The sequence below is a fragment of the Varroa jacobsoni genome, unplaced genomic scaffold, assembly GCF_002532875.2.
Source record: "Varroa jacobsoni isolate VJ856 unplaced genomic scaffold, vjacob_1.0 scaffold_45, whole genome shotgun sequence".
NCBI classification, from domain to species: domain Eukaryota; kingdom Metazoa; phylum Arthropoda; class Arachnida; order Mesostigmata; family Varroidae; genus Varroa; species Varroa jacobsoni.
Genome location: NW_019212947.1, coordinates 36,812 through 59,025, shown reverse-complemented (window position 1 = coordinate 59,025; position 22,214 = coordinate 36,812). Strand labels below are relative to the sequence as shown.

Here is a 22,214-nt window from a genome sequence, read left to right as displayed (position 1 = left end):
GCTGGCAAGACAAGCCGTTGAAGCTGGCCTACAGCGTGCAAAAAACGACGGAAAAACTATCCATTGGCAGTTCGTCGTTATGGATGCAGACGACGAATTAAAAGATTGTAAGTTTAAAATCATGCTAAAAACATTCAGGCTTATTAAGTAGTAAGTATTTGAATAGAACACTTGCACAGATGGAACGGCAGAATGTTCTATAAACTTCTACTCCTGTCTTAAACACCGCTCAGCAATTATGATTATTAACTCTAATAAACCAATGTGGGAACGCACGGCGGCTGAGCCTTGGATTTTGTCGACTTCAGTGATCAGATAGGACAGATGCTTTGTTCATATGAAGTTTTTTCGTATATATTAAAAGCTAGTCTGGTTTTGAATGGGTGTTCTCGACGGGCTTGTTCAGTATGCGACATCATTATGGAGAATCAGCCGAGTCTCGTTATAAATACGGTTCGTACACCCGGAAGCAACTATTATAAACTGACAAAAGAAATCAAGCAAACAGTGAGAAATCTCGCTATACCAACACTGGATCTCTCATACGGTATGTTGTTTGAGATGTATTTCCTAATGGGTATTTAACCTATTGTTGTCACAATGGTACGACGCCGCATGAGTAAAATACATGTCGATTATATTGTTTGACCACCTAGTTAATTCGTAAGTAACCGAAAGACTTATCGTTTGATAGGTTTTTGTATAGCTGTAATCTGTTGTTTTTCTGTTTGTATCGCAATGATCGCATGATGTGTTTCTGCCCCAGTCGCAGGCTTAGAACTGTTCACAAACAGGAATTCTAAAATGGATGAAAAAGAGCCCAAGTACCGTTGTGTTTACGAAAATTTAGTGATTTAAACATGGAGAATACGGACTTCAATCCCTTCAGATGAAAGTTGGTTCTGTAAACAGATCCTTGAATATTAAAATTAGTTTTATATTTGAAACAATTTATAAGCTATATTTTTACGTTACGCAGTTACTTTGCGAATTCCGCTTGCTGAGAACATTTGGAGTGGATGCATTGAACTCATTGTTATTGTGTGCGTCGTAAATAGTTTTTTTGTCAAGGTTTTGTCGGTGTGGCGTATAAGGGTTCCGTTGACTGTAGCCGCTATCATAAGGCGACTTCGAAAACGTCTCTAGCATTTTCCTTATTCTACTACAGGTTTTTTGACTCCAGGAGATGATGTAGAAAGATCTGCCATAGGCTCAATGATTTCGTTTGTCTACATCAATCTTCAACTGATTAGAACTAGACAGCAGCCTTCTTAAATCTAATATTTATTTACTGATACCGTGAACTCATTTAGGCGTTGGCTATTGACTCATAGATGGCGCGCTCCCCTGCCATTTATAGCCTATTTACGCCGCAAACAAGGGAATTAATAGATGTGGAAATATTGCTGTTTTGCCATCGTGAGAAGCTGTCACAGGGACTATGGAATGACTTCAGGACACGGGACCAATCCCAAGTCCTGCCTACCGTACCTGCTCTAAGCAGCGTACACAAATGCAGAGCTTATTCTTCCGTGAATAATCACTTCGAACATATTAACATAACATAGGCCTATTTTTATTTATTTTTACGTCATAAGCATTTTCTGATAAACTGCAGTGACCAAAGGCCTTATTATAGCTATAACCTTGCGATATTACATTCTACTTTATGGGGCGGCAATAACACGGCACAGGAAGCACCGACGAATATCAGATGAGTGGGTGGAATGGTAAAAAACCAGAGGAGAATGACTACTTGATACACGTGACGCCGCCAGGGGATTCGTACACACAGGCCGTTCGGGAACTGAGCATTAAGATGGACCTAGCGACAGCTGGAATTCTTTATGATAAGAGTGTCAGTAAGTGATCAAGCTACTAAAGAATAAAAGTAGCGCCAATTACTAATCTGTACACAGTATTTATATGACATATGTATATGTTATTATGTTCTTGAAAATACACAAGTTCATTCGCTGAACTTATCCACTTTATCTACTCGTCCATTGTAACTTGTTTAGTCCAAATACTAAGTAACTCATTCTCGTTTACCTATGTTACAAGTTATCGACCACAAATACGCTCGCCTTTTGGAGAACGTTCCCACGCGACACATCATGCGCCAAGTGTCCGAATCGTCGGCGGATTTTGTTAACAAGACGAAGGTTATTCAGTCAACTGATGTGTCCAACTATTTCGTTGTGGGAACTATTAGCCACCTGAGTAATGCCCTCCATTCCGCCCAGGAGAACGACTGGAAACCGCGTCATCATTGCTGGGTGCTAATTACAAAACAGGAAGGCGAACCGGTCTGTGAGGATTGTATGAACCATGAAGTACTCTTTGTCCACCCTGCTGATAAGGAAGGAAAGCGTATTGGAATCGATGGCGCGTACGGCAGTGAGAAGGTACCATCCTCTAGATAGATACCGCCCTCTAGCCAGAAATAAGGTGACACTTGGCAATTTTCTCGATCTTCAATAATGTATTATTACTGGAAAGGAATAGAAAAAGATCTACCTATACAATAACACGTATTTTTTTGATTTACGATTAGCTGGACGGATTGTTCTATGAGGAAATTACCTACTACATGATAACCCGTATTTTCGCGGATAACAAGTATTCGAAGCAGCCTGTTAGGGCATCGTGTCGTGAGAAACCCGCCACACGAGATGATTATAACCTATTAAACGCATTGGAGTCATCGAAGCTTTCGACCCGCTACGGTGACATTTACTTCACTGATGCGGGAAACAAACCCGGCTATCAAGCCATTAATATGAAGGTAACTTATAATTCGCATCTGCTAATTTTCGAAATATTTTCTTATTCTCGTCTGTAGAACATATATCGTTAAACGAGCAACACGTTGATAGCACGACCATGAATAAGTGAGTCTGTTAGCAGTGAGTCATTGTTTGCCTCGTGTTAAGCGTCAGCCACTTAATGCCGGTGCCGTTTGTAAAACATACAACGACGAAATTCCGTTTGCCTTATAAAGATATAGCATAATGATGAAGATGTAGCATAAATGACTAGATGATCGCTAGTAGAAATAGTTTTTGACCTCATGCGGACTTCACTAGGTGGCGCACTTTAACTACACGGCGTCTAAAACTCGACAAGACAACGAAAAAGGCTTTTACGTGTATGGGGGTGATGCGAAAGCGGCGATGTGGACCAAAGCTGATCAGACCGCACTGGAACAATTCGGATCGGTGACTTTCTACAAAGTGGTCACTCTAATCGTAGGTTTTAAGTGAAGAATTGTGTGAATCAATGTTATCAAATGAAATTACTTCGATTATGAGCTTCGCTTTTATCTTTCAGCACGTCGATTTCAATCGTTGTGTAGACAGACGTATGAGTAGACGAGACCATAAGCGATCGAATAGTTGATTTAGGACACCTATTGCATTTTTTGTTGCACGGCTGCATAGCAACCTCCGTTCGTTTATAAAGGCAACGGATCAGGCCCAGAGTTTTACGGTTATTGTATCGACCTGATTGACGAAATCAAGAAGATTCTCAAATTTGAGTATAATATTTACGCTGTTGAGGACAAGCACTTTGGATCGAAAGACAAGGAGACCGGCCTATGGAATGGACTTATTGGCGAGCTCGTAAAAAAGGTTTGAAATCAACCGATCATAAGGAACACGTACGAATATGCTTTAGGCTTATGGAAATATGTTGGAACATGAAAGGTATCACAAGCCGTGTTGTGGTCCTATCTATCTCTTATCCTACTAGACACAAAGAATAGTTTTCCCTATGTGAGGAACTAGATATTTACGAACTGCACTGGGGCTTCTTCTACACCATGTATCTAAAACCCGCTGATATCTAGTAGAACCGTATGGGTCTCTCAAATAGTGCCGACTCACATTTTGCCAGACCGTGTGGCATTGCCGTGTTACACAATACAGAAATTTTCCTTATAGCATACGTTCTACATGAAACATCCCTATCGAAGCTGTTAAAAAATTTGATTCTTTATTGTGCTCACGAGCAGAAAGCGGAAATCGCCCTTGGACCGATCGCGGTCATGGCGGAACGCGAGACAGTGGTTGACTTCACGGTGCCTTATTATGACCTTGTCGGTCTGTCAATTCTGATGAAAAAACCCGAGATTAAACCCTCGCTATTCAAGTTTCTTACTGTACTCGAGACAAATGTGTGGGGCTGCATCTTGGCTGCCTACTTCTTTACATCGTTTCTGATGTTCGTTTTCGATAGACTATCGCCGTACAGCTATAGGTAAGCAAAAATTCTAACCTCGATACTTGACAACATTCGGGATGTTTGTATACTGAACGATCTTTTCAATAACCGACAGCAATAGGCTTCTATTTAAGGTCTGGTAGTTGAGAGTCACTCATCGTATAATTTATTCGATTTTCTACTAGCATAGCTTGAGATAACTTGAATGAAGTTTGTAATGCTCTTCGTCGAATATGGCTTTTCCTACCGGGGGTAAAGAGCGACAGTTGGCGCACACACACACACACACATATAACAGTCTTATAAAATAATAATGTGTTCGGGTCCCTTCAGAAACAACAAGGAAAAATACAAAGACGATGACGAGAAACGTGAGTTTACCCTGAAGGAGTGCCTGTGGTTCTGCATGACATCGCTGACCCCTCAGGGCGGTGGTGAAGCTCCACGAAATTTATCTGGTCGACTGGTTGCAGCGACCTGGTGGTTATTTGGTTTCATCATAATTGCTTCGTACACCGCCAATTTGGCCGCTTTCCTCACTGTGTCCCGTCTGGAGTCGCCAATCGAATCTTTGGATGACCTTTCTAAACAGTATAAGGTCAAGTACGCTCCCCAAGGTCAAACGACAGCCTCTACCTATTTCCACCGAATGGCTAACATCGAAGAGAAATTCTATGAGTGAGTATTACGACATTATGAGGTGATGGTTTCGCTTGAAAACTACAGTGTGTAAACAAAATCATATTACAAGACTTGACATAAGTTTCGACGCACATAGTAAATATTACTTTAGATTGCAGATCTTGTTGCTAAATCATCGGATGTATTGCTCACTGAAATCTCATTTACATGATAGGATTTGGAAAAACATGTCTCTCGATGACACGCTCACTGATGATCAGAGGGCTGAGTTGGCCGTATGGGACTATCCAGTCAGTGACAAATATACTAAAATTTGGTGGACTATGCAGGAAGCTAGTCTGCCCCTGACCTTCGAGGAAGGCGTAGCCCGCGTCAAAAATAGTCAGGGAAGCGACGGTTTCGCATTCATTGGTAAACGAAATAACTATTTCAAACATTATCTGCGTATATGCATATATTCAAATCTACTTACAACATAAACCTGAATTAGATGTTAGCAAAGGACCTGAAACAAGTTATAAATCTTACCTATAGAAGCATTATAGACTATGTCAATGGAAGACCATGTCACAGCCAGTTCAGAAAGCTAGGTCATATAGAGCTTCCTTACCAACTCTAAAGTTGGCAATGTTCTTGGCAATGTTCTAAGTAAGTCTTTTAGATTCCCAAGAAAGCCCTTGAAATTGTTTTTGGATACATTTTTAATTATAACTATTGATTGTTCTTTGAGTTATTGATTATCGTAAATATAAGATTTGGCTTTTAATTTAAGCCATCCGATCATACATGCCCTAAAATTAATCTTTTATGCGCCATTTTAGCTGATGCGACACAGATCAAGTACGCAACAATGACCAACTGCGACCTTACCCAGATAGGCTCAGAGTTCTCGCGAAAGCCGCTGGCGCTTGCTGTACAGCAGAATTCTCCACTTCGTGATCAACTTTCAAGCGCGTACGTAGCATGACCCAGGTCTAGATTAGATATGCGTTTAAAACGAGTGAGATAAGCGTATAAAAATCCGTGGTTCCTCACTGGTTACGGCCTAGTTTTTACCTCTTCATTGTACTGATAGCGCATACGGTTCATTTAATTGTGTTTTATGCTCATCCGACTCAAAGCACCCTCTTTCCTTTCGAAAATTTGACCCTAACTCACACCGTGATCATCAAATCGCCTATTTTTAGACGTTAGTTGATTGTTTACCTGGCCATCTTCGAACTCATCTTAGCCACAGCGTGAGCTGTCGAAAACAATAACAACAAATATTCTGTTTCGGATACGCTCCGTAACTAGGCCAAATAACCAGTTATTTTAGTTCTCGCTGTTCTGCGCTACTTTGAGGCGGTTAAGATTTCAGGCAAGTGTTTATGTTCAAACTTTAAACTATATTACCATTCATATTCAATTCCCTACCAACGGCAGCTCTCTACTAAAAACCAACTGAATCATTTAAGTTTATCTAAAAACCCTTGGGTAGAAAGTCGACATGTAGAGGTACACAGAACGGCCAGCATATGTGTATATTGCAACCTCCTGCACATTATATGGCGCCAAGCGTACATTCGTCGACGATCGTTTCTTTTGTTACCCATTTTCGATTATCTATTCCCAACGATGCAAACAATAACATTTACTGAATGGTTCCTCACGTATCGAATATTTTGGGGTCGTAAAATCTACTTAACCCACGCTGGTCATTTAGCACTAAAATGTAAACGTCGACATAAAATGTTTAACGAATGCTTCTACACGACCATGACCACTTCGGGAAACATTTGGCCATGTCGTCGTTTTGTACCTGGAGATTTGGTCTTGCAATGCCTATTACCATAAAAAATTTGGTACTTGACCATTGGACCATAGAAATGCACCAACCATTTATACGAGCCATTTCCAATATGCCTTGCTGCAATTTTCCGGTTGTGAACTAAGTTCTTAAAGTCAGTCTTAGTGGCTAATGTCCATTTCTTTCAAATTCGTTGGGACATGCTCCCATCGCTGTTTCAAATTCTAGCATAGAAAATCGTCATCATACGGTTTGATAAATCTGTTGAAGGAAGGTAAGGCCAGTAGGACCCGCTTCGGCTAGACTTAGAGGGGGAAACTCCTTGCCACTAATATGCCACAAAGTGATATATGATAGTACAATACTACTTGGACAAAGGATAGGAATAATGTATATATATATATATAAAAATATTCTGTCCAGCAAATTCTGTGTTATCTCACTATGAGTACGGATCGTAACTTTCTTCGGCCAGAACGACAAAAAATGCCTCGTCTGAGTACAAAGCGACCTACTTTCCGATCTTCTCGCAGTTCAGCGATTACTATTGCTCACCGACGGCTCACCAGTTGAAGTGCCGCCAAGTCGTCATCGTTGTAGAGGTTCTGGATAATCAAACTGGTAGGCTAGTCCAAGATTTGCTCACGCAACGCGAAACTAGAACAGCTCGTGGAACCCGCTCCCTCCAGCAAGTGCCAAAGGCTTCCGGCATATAATCTCGAACCACCTGGAACAATTCAGCATAGCACTCCTTCAGCGGCGAGAAAAACAGGGAAACCTGATTTCGTCGAGCTTCGTTCCTAACTCCTCTGGCAGAGGCCGCTTGGCACTCCGAAACGTTTCACCAACTTTCCCATAGCGAAAGAAAATTTCTTCCAGCAAGCTTGCAACTCTTGTTTTGTCCCACGTTTGGTCTACACTGATTTTGGCACCGTACCGCTATTGGTAAATGTCTACGCCCGCGTCTCACGACCTAGCCCAGTGACCACTTCCGTCGCTTCGCAAGTCGCTCGTACTCGCTAGCCCTTCGCTTAGACTTGCTCTCATCGAATCTCTGGGAACAACCCCCAATCAGCCAGCCGTTGGAGAAACTCTTTAGCTACTTCGGTCATATCGCAATCCATCGCTCCGCTGCCATCGAAATGAAGCGGACTGCTTTAGCTTTATCGCTGGCTGACAGGAACGAGCTCCGCTCTTGTATTCATAGGCGTGTATTTATTTACATATATTTAAACTATAATATCTTGTTTATCGCGATAAGCACATATTTTTATCATGGTACAAAATTGTGCCGGGCGGATTTGATTTGCTAGGTGACATGCGCAGATATATCGTCCAAATGAATGATCCAATATGTTGTAGCGGTGACATGATAATTTTCGCTCAGCGGAGTAACTTTTGGCAAGTGAATATTGTGACGTAATGACGAAGCGGAACTGGAATCACTGTGCCAAATATTAAGCGAATATTTCTCACTATTTGATTAAACGCGGTATAGGACTGGTGGAAAAAATCGCTGGCAGCGATCGACTGGCGATATACCTTAATCATCTGGTCTACCTCCATCTAAATTAGTTTCATCGGCTTATACGTTTTTTTTTCCCGTAATTTATGTGTTGTCTAAGCAAAACAATCAGCGGCGCCATACGCTAGTCAATATCGTTGTTCGATATTTTTATGAAATTAATATTTTTCCTCTCAATTTTTACATCATCATAGTGTACAATTATATATATGTGAGATTGCTAAGTATGTTTATAGTACTCGATCGAGCTTTGGCTGAATCATAAAGAAGCGAAATTACCGCCTCGTTTCACTATCGTAGTTGTGTTTGTCTCAATTCTATGTTAAACTGTAATTAAGTTATATTTCATCAAACTCAGTAAATTGAGCCCTCATAATCCTGATGGGGGCTAAACCGGCGAGATAAGAATGCGGGGCTATATGGACCAGCACTATTTCGAATGTCGTCGATCGCTTATCAGGCAGATAAATTAGAAAAATCAAATTGTCCCTGAGTACAATTCTCCATAGTAGGCACACATGTATCCATTATTTTAGAGTAGCTTTCGAAAGAAATTGTGCCGTCGATATTCTCATGCAGGATCATCGAAAAGAAAATACGTTTGTCGACAGGACTCAAACGCGTCATCCTGATAATCGCGATTACTATGTTACACGGTCACTACTACGACGATTAGTTAACGTCTTCCATTTGCTAACAGGTCAAATTTCTGCAGGCATGCTTGTCCTTTTAAGTTGACTGAATAAATTTATCTAACAGCGCAGTAGAATAAGCATTTCTCAGTGGCGCGTCGTCGAAACTACGCGATGTCGCCGACAAGGGTATCTAATTCCTAAATGTATCAGATTTTTAAACGTATCATCGTATCCGCAAATGGAAACCCAGTTCTGCCGTATTTTGTGTGCACCTCAAGGACCATATACCAATGGGGGCACCTGTTGGAAACTGAGGTTTTTCAAGTCTGTCTTGATGGATCACACGGTTTCAAGGCTGTATTAACCGTTTTATCGCGACTACATGCTGTTCCCCGGAGAAGGCATGCTTGCTAGTTATGGATAAGCACGAGATTATAGAGATTTAAGTGCGATCAAATTGGCTTTGAAAAAGGGCATCCATATCGTACACATTCATCATGGCGCAAACAATCTACAACCACTGGACGCGGCAGTCATTTATACAATTCAGTAGAATGTTGTCAGTGCTTACAGTAGAAGAATCACGATCTATCACATAATCAGATTCGTAGAAAGTGCGTACGAGGAATAATTTTCGGTAGGAAATATTGTTTCAAAGAACAGATATCGTTCTGTTGAAGGGAAACATAATCATAGAAGATGATCTTTTTTTCCTTCAATGGCACAGACTGATAATTAGCCAGTGCTGTTGAGTTATCACGGAGCGTCACTCCGGCAGGTCAGCCATGTATTCTCGGAAATAGAAGCTTTGTCATGGGAAGTCCCGTTGCTGATGCCCACCCTACCGCAAGTAGCAAATCGTAGAGCGCACAAGTCACCCGTTGTTCTCACAAAGCATCATCAGTAGTTTGTTTTTGAAGACATATGCGCTTATTTGCTTTAACTGTCCGACAGAGTAAATTACATTCAACTAACTTCCAAATAAATTTACTGCCCACTCGTATATTAATACCTGTTTCTTTAGAAGAGTAGATAGGAAGCGTCCAACTAAGATTATAGGAGCGCTATCTGTTCATTCCAATAACCCTAATAAACTTCTTTACGCAGAATATATATATATATATATATAGAATCACGCGTATAATCCTACCTCTGGCCGATAAGGCCCTAGAAGGTGGGATTGTAAGGGCCGACAACATAGAAGTCTTTAATTGATTTTTTTTCGAAAACTAGGGGTATATTGCTTCAATTTAGACAACAAGATAAAAGACTCCTTGGAGAATATACCCATATAATTCTCTCGTCTCTTGTAGCAAAATTTTTATCAGCTTTTATAACTTTTGCTCTGTGATAGCTTGTCCGCTTTGGCCCATACAGCTTTTTTGGCCTATAGATATATATATATATATATATATGTTTTTTTGATCAGAATATCCCTAAAGTTACGTATGATACGAACTTTGCAGCATTCTGAAGCTTTTGAACCAGCGTAAATTAGAAAGCCTCAAGGAAGCATGGTGGAATGGAAACCCCGAAAAGAAAAACTGTGATGATGAAGGAAAAAACAACGATGGTATCTCTATCAAAAATATCGGTCAGTAACTTATTTTTTCTAACTAAAAAAAACTGATACTAAAAGTAATATTTTGATTATATTGCATAAGCGCTGCAGTATCATGGATCTGCCTGATGGTACATTTACAGTAAAAAGGGTATGCAACTATGGGTAGAATATTAACAACGCGCTCTGATCTTTAATACTAAGATTTCACGTTCAGCTACTGAACTACATAAAACCTTACTGCCTGCACTATATGACGCTCCTTGTAACCAGCTTGTAGTAAACACGAGATCAATAGTCGCTGATGTATACCTTAAATCTATCTTCATAAGAAGTGCGTTTAATAAATGAAATCCTATTTGAACAATTGTAGCAGACCTCGAAGCAGCATAGATCCTGTATGATCTTTGTCCGAAAGTGCTTTTTGCCGAGAGGAAAATTATTCCATCTGCTGTACCCATCATTACTTCGGTTTAGGGAGTGCAAATTCTGTATTAGGTAAAACAACCTCAGCGAGAAGTGTAGTCCTGGTGTTGGAGTTGGGCCAGTTCTTTAAACGAGACCACTTAGAACTGTACCGCAGGTTTATATAGGTTCATAGCATCCCTTTTAGCCTAAAGTTGCTGTTTCTACTTTTTCTTTTTTCCGTAAACCCTGACACGAGTGACAGAAAAAAATCCATTGGCTTTCTGGGAAGTCTTAGATTTGTTAATTAAAGTTTTTCTAATGCAATTTCTAGGAAATTTTTGACATCTAAAAAACTCTGCTTGCAAGTGGTCCTATTTGCTTATCTCGGTGATAACTTTAGACATCAAGAAGGATAGTCAGTTTTTTGTCCATTGTCAAATATTTTATCAAAAAACAGATATGTCATGAGACAAACTTTCCAGTTTGCGCAAACTGGTAGTTGGTAAATAGCTCAAGTTAAAGGTCGTGATGGTCGCTTCATGCTGTTCTTATATTGTTTCAATAGGTGGCGTGTTCATCGTGATCTTCATTGGCGTGGTGATGGCTTGCATCACATTGGTGTTTGAGTACTTCTGGTATAAGAATAAGAAGCCCCGCTCAAAGGTCGTTTCAGTAAAGGACCATATGCCGCAAAAGAAGTAGAAGGTCCTTGCCGTCATCAATAGATTCAGCACATTTCGGACGAGAAAGAGGCCTTTTTTCTTCACTAGCAGTCAAGTTCTTGCTCGCTATTTCGGAGAATGATGATCACTTACCGTTTCAGGAGTATGAATTGCCATCGACTGATCACCACCGAAAGGACCAAGATTTGATGGACAGATATTGAGGTGGCTGATATAGCATAGGTGATAAATGAACTTGATAGTGAAACTTCTTAACCTTACCAGGTATACGTTGAATAGAATTTTTAAGAACAGAGAAAACGCTATTTCGAATGTAACATTTCCAGATACATTTGTTAGTGATTTTCGCTATTTTTTTTTAAACCCATACTAAAGTAAGACAAAAAGGTGATAATCCACCTGAGATCGTAGTCGTTTACGAGTAGTAGGTATTCCCTATGAAAAGTGACATCACTGAGTGGCGTTCCAGAAAACAGTGCATTTAAGAGAAAATCCAACCATAAGATCGATTTCGATAAAATCATTGATGGCCAGCATACACATCCTTATGAAGCCTGATTAAATTCAACATATTGAAGGAAAAAGTCTAGCGAGGTTTTGCAATGAGCGTAAAAACTTCTACCTTTATTTACGTTAGGAGAAAAGATCCTTAGTAGCCAATGCAATGCCACTTGTCTTTGCCTGGCTTGTCCTTTATGTTTGATAGTATCCTCTAATATTCAACATATGTAAGAATATTTAATAAACATTCTCCTATAAACTTTAAACATTATGCTTATCGTTTGTCTATTCTTGGAAATATTTCGGTTTCAGGGTTCGATGTGAACTTTCGATTGATGGACGAAGATTGTCGCTAAAACGATACGGTGGTAGCTGTCTAAAGTCAATGGGGCTTACCTGCATTGCTACTAATGTGCAACTAGAACTTATTACACGGACGTTCAACTTACTACAAGAATAGCCGTTAAGTGACTCAGTGATGAAAGATCTGTGGCCCGAGACCGACCGTGATGTACGCTTATTCCGGAGGAAAGCGCAGTCAACCTTGGTCACCTACCTAAGACATAGGAATTTTAGAATTATCGAATAGCAGTTTTTTTTAGGGGCAAGCTCCCTGACAGCGGGTCGAACCGGATTGGGCGTATAACCGGTGTGCTTACTTGAAGTTTTTGAGACCGCATAAGCTAGGTGACTGTGTGCGCGTTTCTAAAATATCTATCATATGGCATCGAGTATTAACGTAAATGGCACGTCTCAAACACACTTATTTAAATTTATAAATTTCAATCTGACTTGGTCAATTAAACAGGGGATTAATTAACTAGGGGTGAGAGGGTTTCAGTCTGAATCGGATCCTATTGATATTAAGCGCAAACTTCAATATAAATGATGCTTACTGATTGTCACTGACCTGGCTAAGTACTAAATGTGTCCTGTAATATAAAATGCTACTATACAGTTTTAAAAGGATCAGTGTGCAATCTTCTTTAGCTAGTGACGTTTATATAAGAACAATCCACATTATTTTTAAAATTCATCAACTTTTTGGTTAGTACGCGGTGGGTGCATTGGATATCCTGATCGGCACAATTTTGATCAAAATTCGACATCTTTTGATGTTATTACGCTTCCATTGTTTTGCTTTTTTTTTTTTGTTTTAGAAATAAAGCCCATCATCCAATAATAAAAATAAATTTCATAATAGATAGCCCCTAGTAGCGCTGTAATTGTTCACAATGGTCTGTGAATACACAATGTTTTATTCAGCTGTTGTAAGTTAGTGGCTAACTTGACAACGCTAAACGTACGCGCCTCAACTTCGATGGGGTCGTTAGAAAACATACATAGTGATTCAAAGTATACAAAAGGCCCACGTTTTAAGGCCTGATGCGTTTTACACGCTAAATAAAGCAAAACATGTACCTTTACACTACACTATATTCGAGAAGATTTTTGTCCAGTTTTAAATTGATAATATATCAGCTAATACGATCGTAGAGGCAAATCTAAAGTACGAAATCCGATGATCTTCAACTGGGTCAAGACACAGCAAATGAATTGCGCCAAAAAAAACAAATGACTAGTCTAAACATCAGAATTACACCAAGTTCTTATAACTTTGTCTAAAAGGTCATATTTTTAGGCTAAGATCTTGTTTAATATACAATAAAATACAATAGAATTTCTTATTGTATTTAAAGCAGCTCGACGTTTTTTGAGAACTTGCTTTTTCAAACATTCTTATAAGGCAGCTTATGTACATCCACAATGTAGTCCTTCTCATTCTTTTACCCGCCCGAAGAAACATTAATTTTCAGTCGTACAGACCGATCTTACCTCTATTCTTCTAGATGTGCCACAAATTAGGAAGGAAAAAATAAAAGGTCAGGTTCTGCCCTCGCAACTACTGGCAACGAACCTCGACGACATTTGCCGAGCTCTCTACTTAGTGGACAAGTCTTGTTTAGCGCGTTGCCGAATGAACCTGCTATGAACTTTTTCTCGATGCTCGTATAATGCTCATAAACTGCATTTGAACGTCTCGTGCAGACCCTGCGCTCATAGCCGCATGTGAAGTTGCTTATAGAAGTTACTTATTCAGACAATGACAAAGTGAGCTAGCTTCAAACAGTTGCCAATATGAAACATACTGTTGTGTTGACACAACGACCTTGTCATATCTGCTACTTTCCATTATTTGTCCTGTTATGATAGTAATGGCTATTTTTGTCTGCCGCAAAACCCTAATGCGACCGCACTAATGAGATTGGCTGCCTATAATAGTCGGTCGGGCACCGGCTGGGAATGCTCGTAGTGATCCCCAATTCAATCTGAGCAAATCTAAATTCAAAGATTATCTCTGGGAATCGTTGGTATAGTTATCTGACCAATGGCACAGAGAGACCCAGCTTCGAATGTAATGACGCCCATAATGCTAGACGGAATGAGGTCACAATCTCCCAAGTGGCGACAGTGTTATTTCTGCTGCGATTTAGCGAGGCGGGAAATTAGATGTAAGCAAAATGTCTTGGACTTGTTGCGTACATTTGTAGTACGGTAGCCATATATCATAACCAGCCAGAACAGTTATACTGTTCTCTTGCAGAATAAAACTCCCGCCTTTCATACAGACAACCGGCCTGGCTCAGGGAGACAACCTAAGCCCACTCTTACCGTCCATCTTGCTTAAGAGCCTCCCTGATAAAACAAGAACGCCGAGGAAATTAGTCGAAGTCATCTTATACACGGTCGATTTGATGATGTACGGGTCCGGCAACTTTTAAATCCAGCAAACTCTAGCTAGGCCCCACGCGGTGCTTATAAATTTAGGACAGACCCGGGCCAAGTTGGAGACAGTAAAGTTTAGGCAAAAAAGCAGAACAGAGCTGACTGACATCTTGTATTTTGCCAGGTTGCCTCTTGTCTATCTAAACCGGTTTCCACACTTCGAGTTGCTCTACTTCGCGAATGGAAGAAGTTTCACTGGAAGATGTAGGAGGCCAGTGTTGGCCATATGAGCAATCAAAGTACCTTATCACTTGCCCCTCGCAACCGCTCTCAGATTGTTTGACATTAAAGAAGCTTCGATCGCAGCGTATAATATGTGGGTCATCCTAGAAGATTTTACACTGAAGAACTTTGAACAATTACATTGCGTCAAAGCCTCCTCTTTTCCCAAAAGGGCACTGAAAGTATACACCCAAAATCGGCTCGTATATCTCCTAGCCGACTCGGTACTGTTATGCGAGAACTTAGGTCATCGCTTTGAGCTCACAATAACGGAAGCCTTTAACATAAACCTTAGAAACTCGATGCAAAGAATTCCTAGAGATAAATGGGAATTTCTTTGCTTCGGATGCGATTAGCAATAACGAGTGGAAGAGGGACGAGTCGTGCTCTAAATGCGAAGGAAATTATGCCTGTGCTACCTCTAGGACATGTGGTAAATTTCTCAAATCAGTTTTATAAGCGCAACAAGATTCGCATAGCCCATATGACGCATACTGTCTTAAACGGTCCTATATACTCTCGTAGATGTAGAATCACCAGCACTATATAGACATACATAACTTCATATAGAGCAGCTTCTTCTCCTTTTTGTAAACAGGTGAAAATGATATTAGAAAGGTGCATATTGTTTTACTGTAAAGGTACATCGATTATGAATTATGGCACTAGGGTAGAATTTAGAATCGTACTTGCTTACCCCTACTACCTGTTTCGCTGATTTTTCTATATCCCCTCGACATTGTTACAAAGCTATGGCTTAGACTTTAAATATCGATGTTAGCAGGCTTGTTACGTTAGCGTGGTTATGTATAACGAAATGTTGGGCCTTTGACGGCCAACTTACGCTTCTAACGATCCTGAAATAATTGTTACTTTATTAGAATTGTGACACCTTGCTACTTGAAACGCCTAAATAACGTTTATCTTTCTATAAGCTTAACGCTTTGAGTAGAGTTGCCATAGTTAACGCCAGATATTAGTTGTAAAACACGTTACTGAACATAGGGTACTTCTAAAAATACAGCACAGAGAATTTGGCAATAGACAACGTTCCATATTTATCAAAGCCACAGCGTTTCGTCTTTAGGAAAATCGAGTATTTCGAAACAACCGTAACGTCAAACGAAAATCGCAAAATTATTTTCATAGACGTCTTAAGAATTTTGTGTCCTATTTCTTCTGACCGAACAATCAGAAATCAATAGTGGCTGCTCTTCCGCACGCTAGTTATATTAAGCTATTGAGATGTTACGTACAGCAAAACATTTCAGATTGACACACCCGGATTGATTGGCCCTAAATGATTACAGATAAAACTGATCATACTTGATGAATGTTTTAGATGTCAGCGATCGAATCAAGGCTCCCTTCCGTAGTGACAGATGCTTTGGGTTTCAGTATGGTTTCGGGTGCATACAAATCTCTAAACGTCTACATACCGCTAGCTCGATCTGAGCAATTATTTTCTGGCTTTATAAGCTTAAATCATAATTTCCTTTTAGATTGTCGTCGTTTTTTTCAGCTACTCCTACTCCCGCCATACTCGCTCTGTTAGGTGATTTCTTCAAGGCTCTTTCCGTTCCGTTCTGTCCTTGTCTGTCGGTTTTGTGCATGACGTAAATTTATACGTTTCGTTGCATTGTTCGTATGACGATAACGCGTATCGAGTGCTTTGGCGAACCGTCGTCGGATGACTCTGGTCACACAACCGATAAAATAATATTTACTCTATGAGAACGGTCTAAATAGCTGTAAGATACTAAACGTGAGCCTAGTCAAACGCCACAACCGTCGAAAGATGAAGGACCTGTACTGTAAATTAGATGTGTGGCTATTTAAAGCAAGTGCGTATGGGCCTATTCGGCCCAACAGCAACTACTGAATGTTTAATGTAAAAAAACTCTTACTTATTGAGCAACTAACGGATAGAATATATCGCTATTACGGATATTATATCATTCCATCATCGGCTACACAGAGCCTGCAAACAGCGTAAATCAAATAGTAAATCTAATAAAGGGGTCTCACTGAGACAAGGTTAACTGACTGCTCAATGGTTTGCCAAACTAAGATCCCTCTTCGGTGTCCGTCATCTTATCATCGGCTGTTCGCAGTAACGAAACTTAAAACGTACATTACGATTCAATTGAAGTATTCAAAGATGGACAGACGGTCGGCACTCGGTAGCATGGATTGCAGCATGTGTGTACACACGTGAACGATGCTAATGGAACAGAAAGCCCGTGGTCTTTTTCGCTTTCAGTAACCTTCAAAGATAATCGCCTACACAGTACCCGTAAAAGTTCTCGAGTTCGCTAGAATATTTAGTTAGGACCAGTACGCAGGACGACGTGCTAAAATTTGACCACTCCACCAGGGCACTAAAACCCACCAGTAACTTAAGCCCGATAGCGCTTAGTATCTCGATGTAATAGTGGGTCGTAAGTGCGTAAGGGTATTTATGGAAGGAGAATTATCTCACATGACATAAATACCAAAGGAAGAATTTCCATCAGAGCCAAAGTGTAGAGCAAGCCTCGAACGCTTTGGCCAAAGACATAAGGGTATCATTGTCTGACTACACGTATCTATTCCTCATTATAGCAGACGATCTAGACAAGGCAAGAAACATGTATGCATAGAAGTTATCATAAATATCTCTGGCAAATTTAAAGCCATACTGGATTAAGTCATCAATTCTTATTGTATGTCATCGTCGCTCGAAGGTGTAACTAATGAAACCTGCAACAAGTATGTCTGACGTATCTGTACGTACTTGGGACACGTTCAACTGTGTACTTAGCTGGTGAATGAAGCAAACGCTTGCAAGCGTCAGTGCATGAACAAATGAAGTCGTGTACGTTGGGAAAATAAGAGTGTTTATAGCAAGACGCTGCTGAGGCTATAAATAAATAAAAAGTAACAATTGTCGTATTTGGGAATTAGTATACTCGCAACTAAATCATAGAGTATAGCTACAATTATATGGAGGAAAATTTACAATGTATTTTTCATCAAATCGCTTAAAAACGCACATGAGAGACCATAAACACCCTTCCTTTACCCAGCTCAGACAAAAATTAGGGCGTTATTGGTTTACAAATATAAGAATTTCAACATACGACCTTAGACAAATAACCCCTGTCAAAGTTTCCGGCATGGATTGGTGTGTGCCAAAAAAAAAGTTGTTCGAACTTAATGAAGTAGCTTCGGAGCAAATTTTAGGGTAGACATTCTTAGGAAGTCTTAAAGAAGTTCTTAGGACTCCAAGAAAGTAACTCTAAGCCAAACAAATTATAAGTAACGTTAAAGTAGCAAAGTAATGGTAGCGAACTATAATATACATAAACAGTATCTGTTGACGCATTGATACATTGACAAGTTAGTCCTCGACGCTGATATCATATATCGGTTAACGCTTATATATATGTATATAGATCATGCTTCAAAAAGGGGTCAAATAGATAACTTCTATCTTAAAAGGATAAAAAAAAGATGCTCAGCACAATCTGTCTAATGTTTAGGTTTCTATAGAATCATGACCTTTTGGGTTGTCCCGTTTTGTTTGATTGGGATATCTCATAATAAAGTAGTGTCAGCAGTTATTAGGGTCATTACCAGCCCACAAAAGATGACAATACAAAATGGAGATATAATTTTGCCGACGCCCGTTGTAGTTGTTTAAGATACTGCTCTGTTGAGGCGCGGTGCGGATTGTTTTCGATGTAGGCTGTGTTAACAGAAAAGACTCTAATGTGTCATTTCGAGCTTAATCGAGACATACTTTCCTATCAGTTTGGTCCACTTGGGGCATAGATCGTGTGTTTCTATTGAGATTATATTAGCAGATTGTTCGCCAGTGATCTTCCGTTGGCGTATTTCGCAAAACTCAGCGAATTAAGCTACACACTGGCTCTGCCATTATTTGGAGCACTCTTCTAGGCCGGTCTATTGTGTGAGACCCAGCTCGAACCTAATATTTCGTTAGAGGGAAACAACTATTTGTGTTTAATTCGTCTATAAACTACGTTGCTATCACTACAAATAGCTTTATATTTGTAATAATCATATAATTACACCGTTCCACTTACGACTGGGCCGACGTTCCGCCTGTAACTGAGAAATCGACCTGCGCATACACAAAAACATCTGTCAAGAACATCACAAAAAAAAACACCATCGTATCGAGCATGTGGGTGAATAGAACGCGTACGGTCACATGAAGGTAAGAGGGGGGGGGGGGGCGACCACGACTCAAAAGACGTGTAAAAATACATCATCTATATACGATTTTTCGCCCGGTCGAGAAAGCATTTAGCAGAAAATTGATGAAGTGTCCAACGATTTCGCAGTATGCTAGTCTGCTGTATTCACAAGGCTGTGCCTGAAACCCTGATTACTTTTTGATTTTGTCAAATCCTTTAATACACTTACAACCGTATACCTTGTGATAAGAGGATATGATAGCACAGTTCATAGTATAAAAACTACATGCTGACAATCTTAACTACAGGAGAAGGAGAAATGCTTCCACTAAATGCAATCAACCAACTTTATTAGAGCTGGAACCAAAAAATACAAAGATCAACTTCTAAATGTAATATATACCGATGCAAACACAGTATAATTTTAGATAAGTTAAGCTTGTCAACCGAACTAACTTACTCCCCAACCCCATGCAACTGAATCCGCGGATCGTCGATTTTAAAAATCGTATTACGAATGCGCCTAAATCAGTTTCCTTATTCTGCAATACTTGACTTCCTGTTCTATTATCGAACGTCCAGAATTTCAGCTTGTGTGTCATTTTGGATAGTTCAACGTGGTTCGTGTCGTAAAGCTTAGCGATTTTACCCGATCTACCTGCGTTACCTCTCTAGCGAAAAAGCTCAGAATAAAATAGATATTTACGAGGAGCTACCCTTCTTTGTAATGTTAGTCGTAATAACGCATTCCGCCGCCATGACAATTACGAAAGCAGGCTGATTTTAATATGGGACTCGTAGTCAATTGTAGACTAAACAGGACTAAGGGTTTTTTTTTCTTTTAATTTAGAAACAGACTGTTTACAAGACGCGTATTGAATTGAATTACACGAGATTACGAGTGGTGATCGAAACCAATACACGAATAGTAGGAAGGACTGCCCATTTGGTTGACAGAGCTTATTCATACAAACAAAAAGGGAAATTTAACAAAAAAAAAAAAAAAAAAACAACTAGTTAATATATTTCTTAGCATTGCGTTCATCTATCTGGCCTTACATTAACCCAACTGCATTACAATAATATTACATATGCAATGTGATGTTGTAGCGTCCCGATACTGATGATCAATGTGCACGTATGTAGGACTCTGACATACAGTTCCAGCTTCTGGCAATCTGTGAACCCACTCGATTATTCTAAGTACTGCCCATACGGTAATTTGGCTAAATACCCAAACACGTACTTATCATTCAACTAGCAGGATTCCCTGTACAGTAACGTTCGCGTTCATTTTCTTTCGCGTCGTGAGAGGCAGGAAGTACGAAGATGCTCATATGCCATCCTGACTTAACTGATAGCCCTAACAAACGTCTAACTCACGCAATACCTAACCCTTGCAGCCTCAAGGCTTTACAATAGTCCATTACGTATTGCACGTCACACTGGAACACACTGACGTTTTCTTTTTATTGCGTAATTTCGTTCTCGTTCAAGCAACTATATTCATATTCTAAACAGAGATATCAGCTGATCGATTATGATTTTAACAAATGTCTGTAATTTTACGGAGTAGAAACAGGAAGATGGTCCGCGATATTCAGGATATTTTCAACTATTTTTATGTTACCGAACTTTGATATTATATCAGATCTGTACGAGTCTCATATATCAGGACTGCAGGAACAATAAACAGGCTTTCCTCATCAGAAATGCACGATCATCGACCTGATCGAAAGGGGTTAACGTATTGTTTGCATGAATCGTTTTATATTTGACTAGTTAAAAACAGCCTGCTACATTAAATTCGTAAGTTCCAGTTAGTTATATATGATTCTTACATATATCACATAAGTTTACTACATTAAGGTTACCGTTCAGTAGAGTTATCTATAACATTTCCTTCAACTACTGCTTATCACCTACTAGACAAAACTTTATGACTTAATATCGTATAGATCGATAAGATTAAGGCGAAATTAAACTGATGTTCAAGAGAATTATTTAGATCCTTTTTCAATTCACCGTCTCCAGGCAAACATACACTGGCATTGCACTGCAGCCATTATGCAAGCCATATATCATTGCCCTCAACTAGGATAACCTCGACTATTCAGGACAACTTACATCGCCCGACAACCCTCGTCGATCCCGTGTTCAAAAACAACAAATCTTTGCTCCACAATGTAGTGACGATAATACATGCATGGCGTCGAGGAACACCGGTAGCTTCTCCCTAGCCTTTCAATCACTGGATATATATACGTATTCTCAATGCAAACAGTACGTGTAGCATTAGTTCATCCTATATGGCATCCGTTTTATCATAAACGGTGATTCTTTCCTAATAGATCTGTTTTCCCAAATACGAATGCCAATGTTATTCAATCAAACCTTGATAAACATCAATGAATGGTTTGAGAAGCATCCTATGAAACGATAATGAAACATAAATCGTATTGACTTTATATACTTCTACGCACGTAACGTAATTTAAACGTATTATGCTCTACAGCGGTCCAGCACTCAACGATTCTTGTGGCAGAAGTACGACTGAGGTACGAATAAACGGAAAACAGAAATAGTCAAGTGGTATTAACATGTCTGATGTATGAAATCAGAGATCTGCGTAAAGTCGAAGACGTCTGAAGCTACCTGCATCGCAAAGTCTAAGTTACTTCCTCAGAACTGCTTTATTAGTTGTCAGAAAGTATATTAACTTTAACGATAAAATAGATAACCATATGAATTAATGCACTTTTATGCTTGACCATTTCTAGATACACAATATTAGCGCGCCCACGATTTTAGGCCTTTGTAACGACAAGTTACTTAATTCAACGTCCGTCATCGGATTTATTTAATCGGTAGAAGTAGGTCTTACGGTGAAGATAAGTTGTTTACGCATGATCGCCTCGTTTGTCTTAAGCTTGCCGATATTGCGGCTAAGGAACAGTTCTTCAGAAGACGGAAACCAACAAATCACTCTTGCGTGTCCAATTCTGTGCATTACAGAAGATCGCACACGA

General features: G+C 39.8%; 1 protein-coding gene across 1 annotated transcript; it reads left to right on the top strand.

The window, feature by feature from the left end:
* The first annotated feature begins 341 nt into the window (after window positions 1–341).
* Window positions 342–13,673, top strand: Ir25a (ionotropic receptor 25a). Its single transcript, XM_086968418.1, has 13 exons — window positions 342–547; window positions 1,695–1,862; window positions 2,065–2,408; window positions 2,558–2,788; window positions 3,090–3,251; window positions 3,444–3,635; window positions 4,019–4,263; window positions 4,561–4,905; window positions 5,084–5,280; window positions 5,691–5,823; window positions 10,285–10,412; window positions 11,353–11,734; window positions 12,284–13,673. Exons 1-12 carry the CDS (start codon window positions 421–423, stop codon window positions 11,487–11,489), a joined length of 2,409 nt encoding a protein of 802 aa, XP_086824544.1. The 5' UTR covers window positions 342–420; the 3' UTR covers window positions 11,490–11,734; window positions 12,284–13,673.
* The last annotated feature ends 8,541 nt before the right edge of the window (window positions 13,674–22,214 follow it).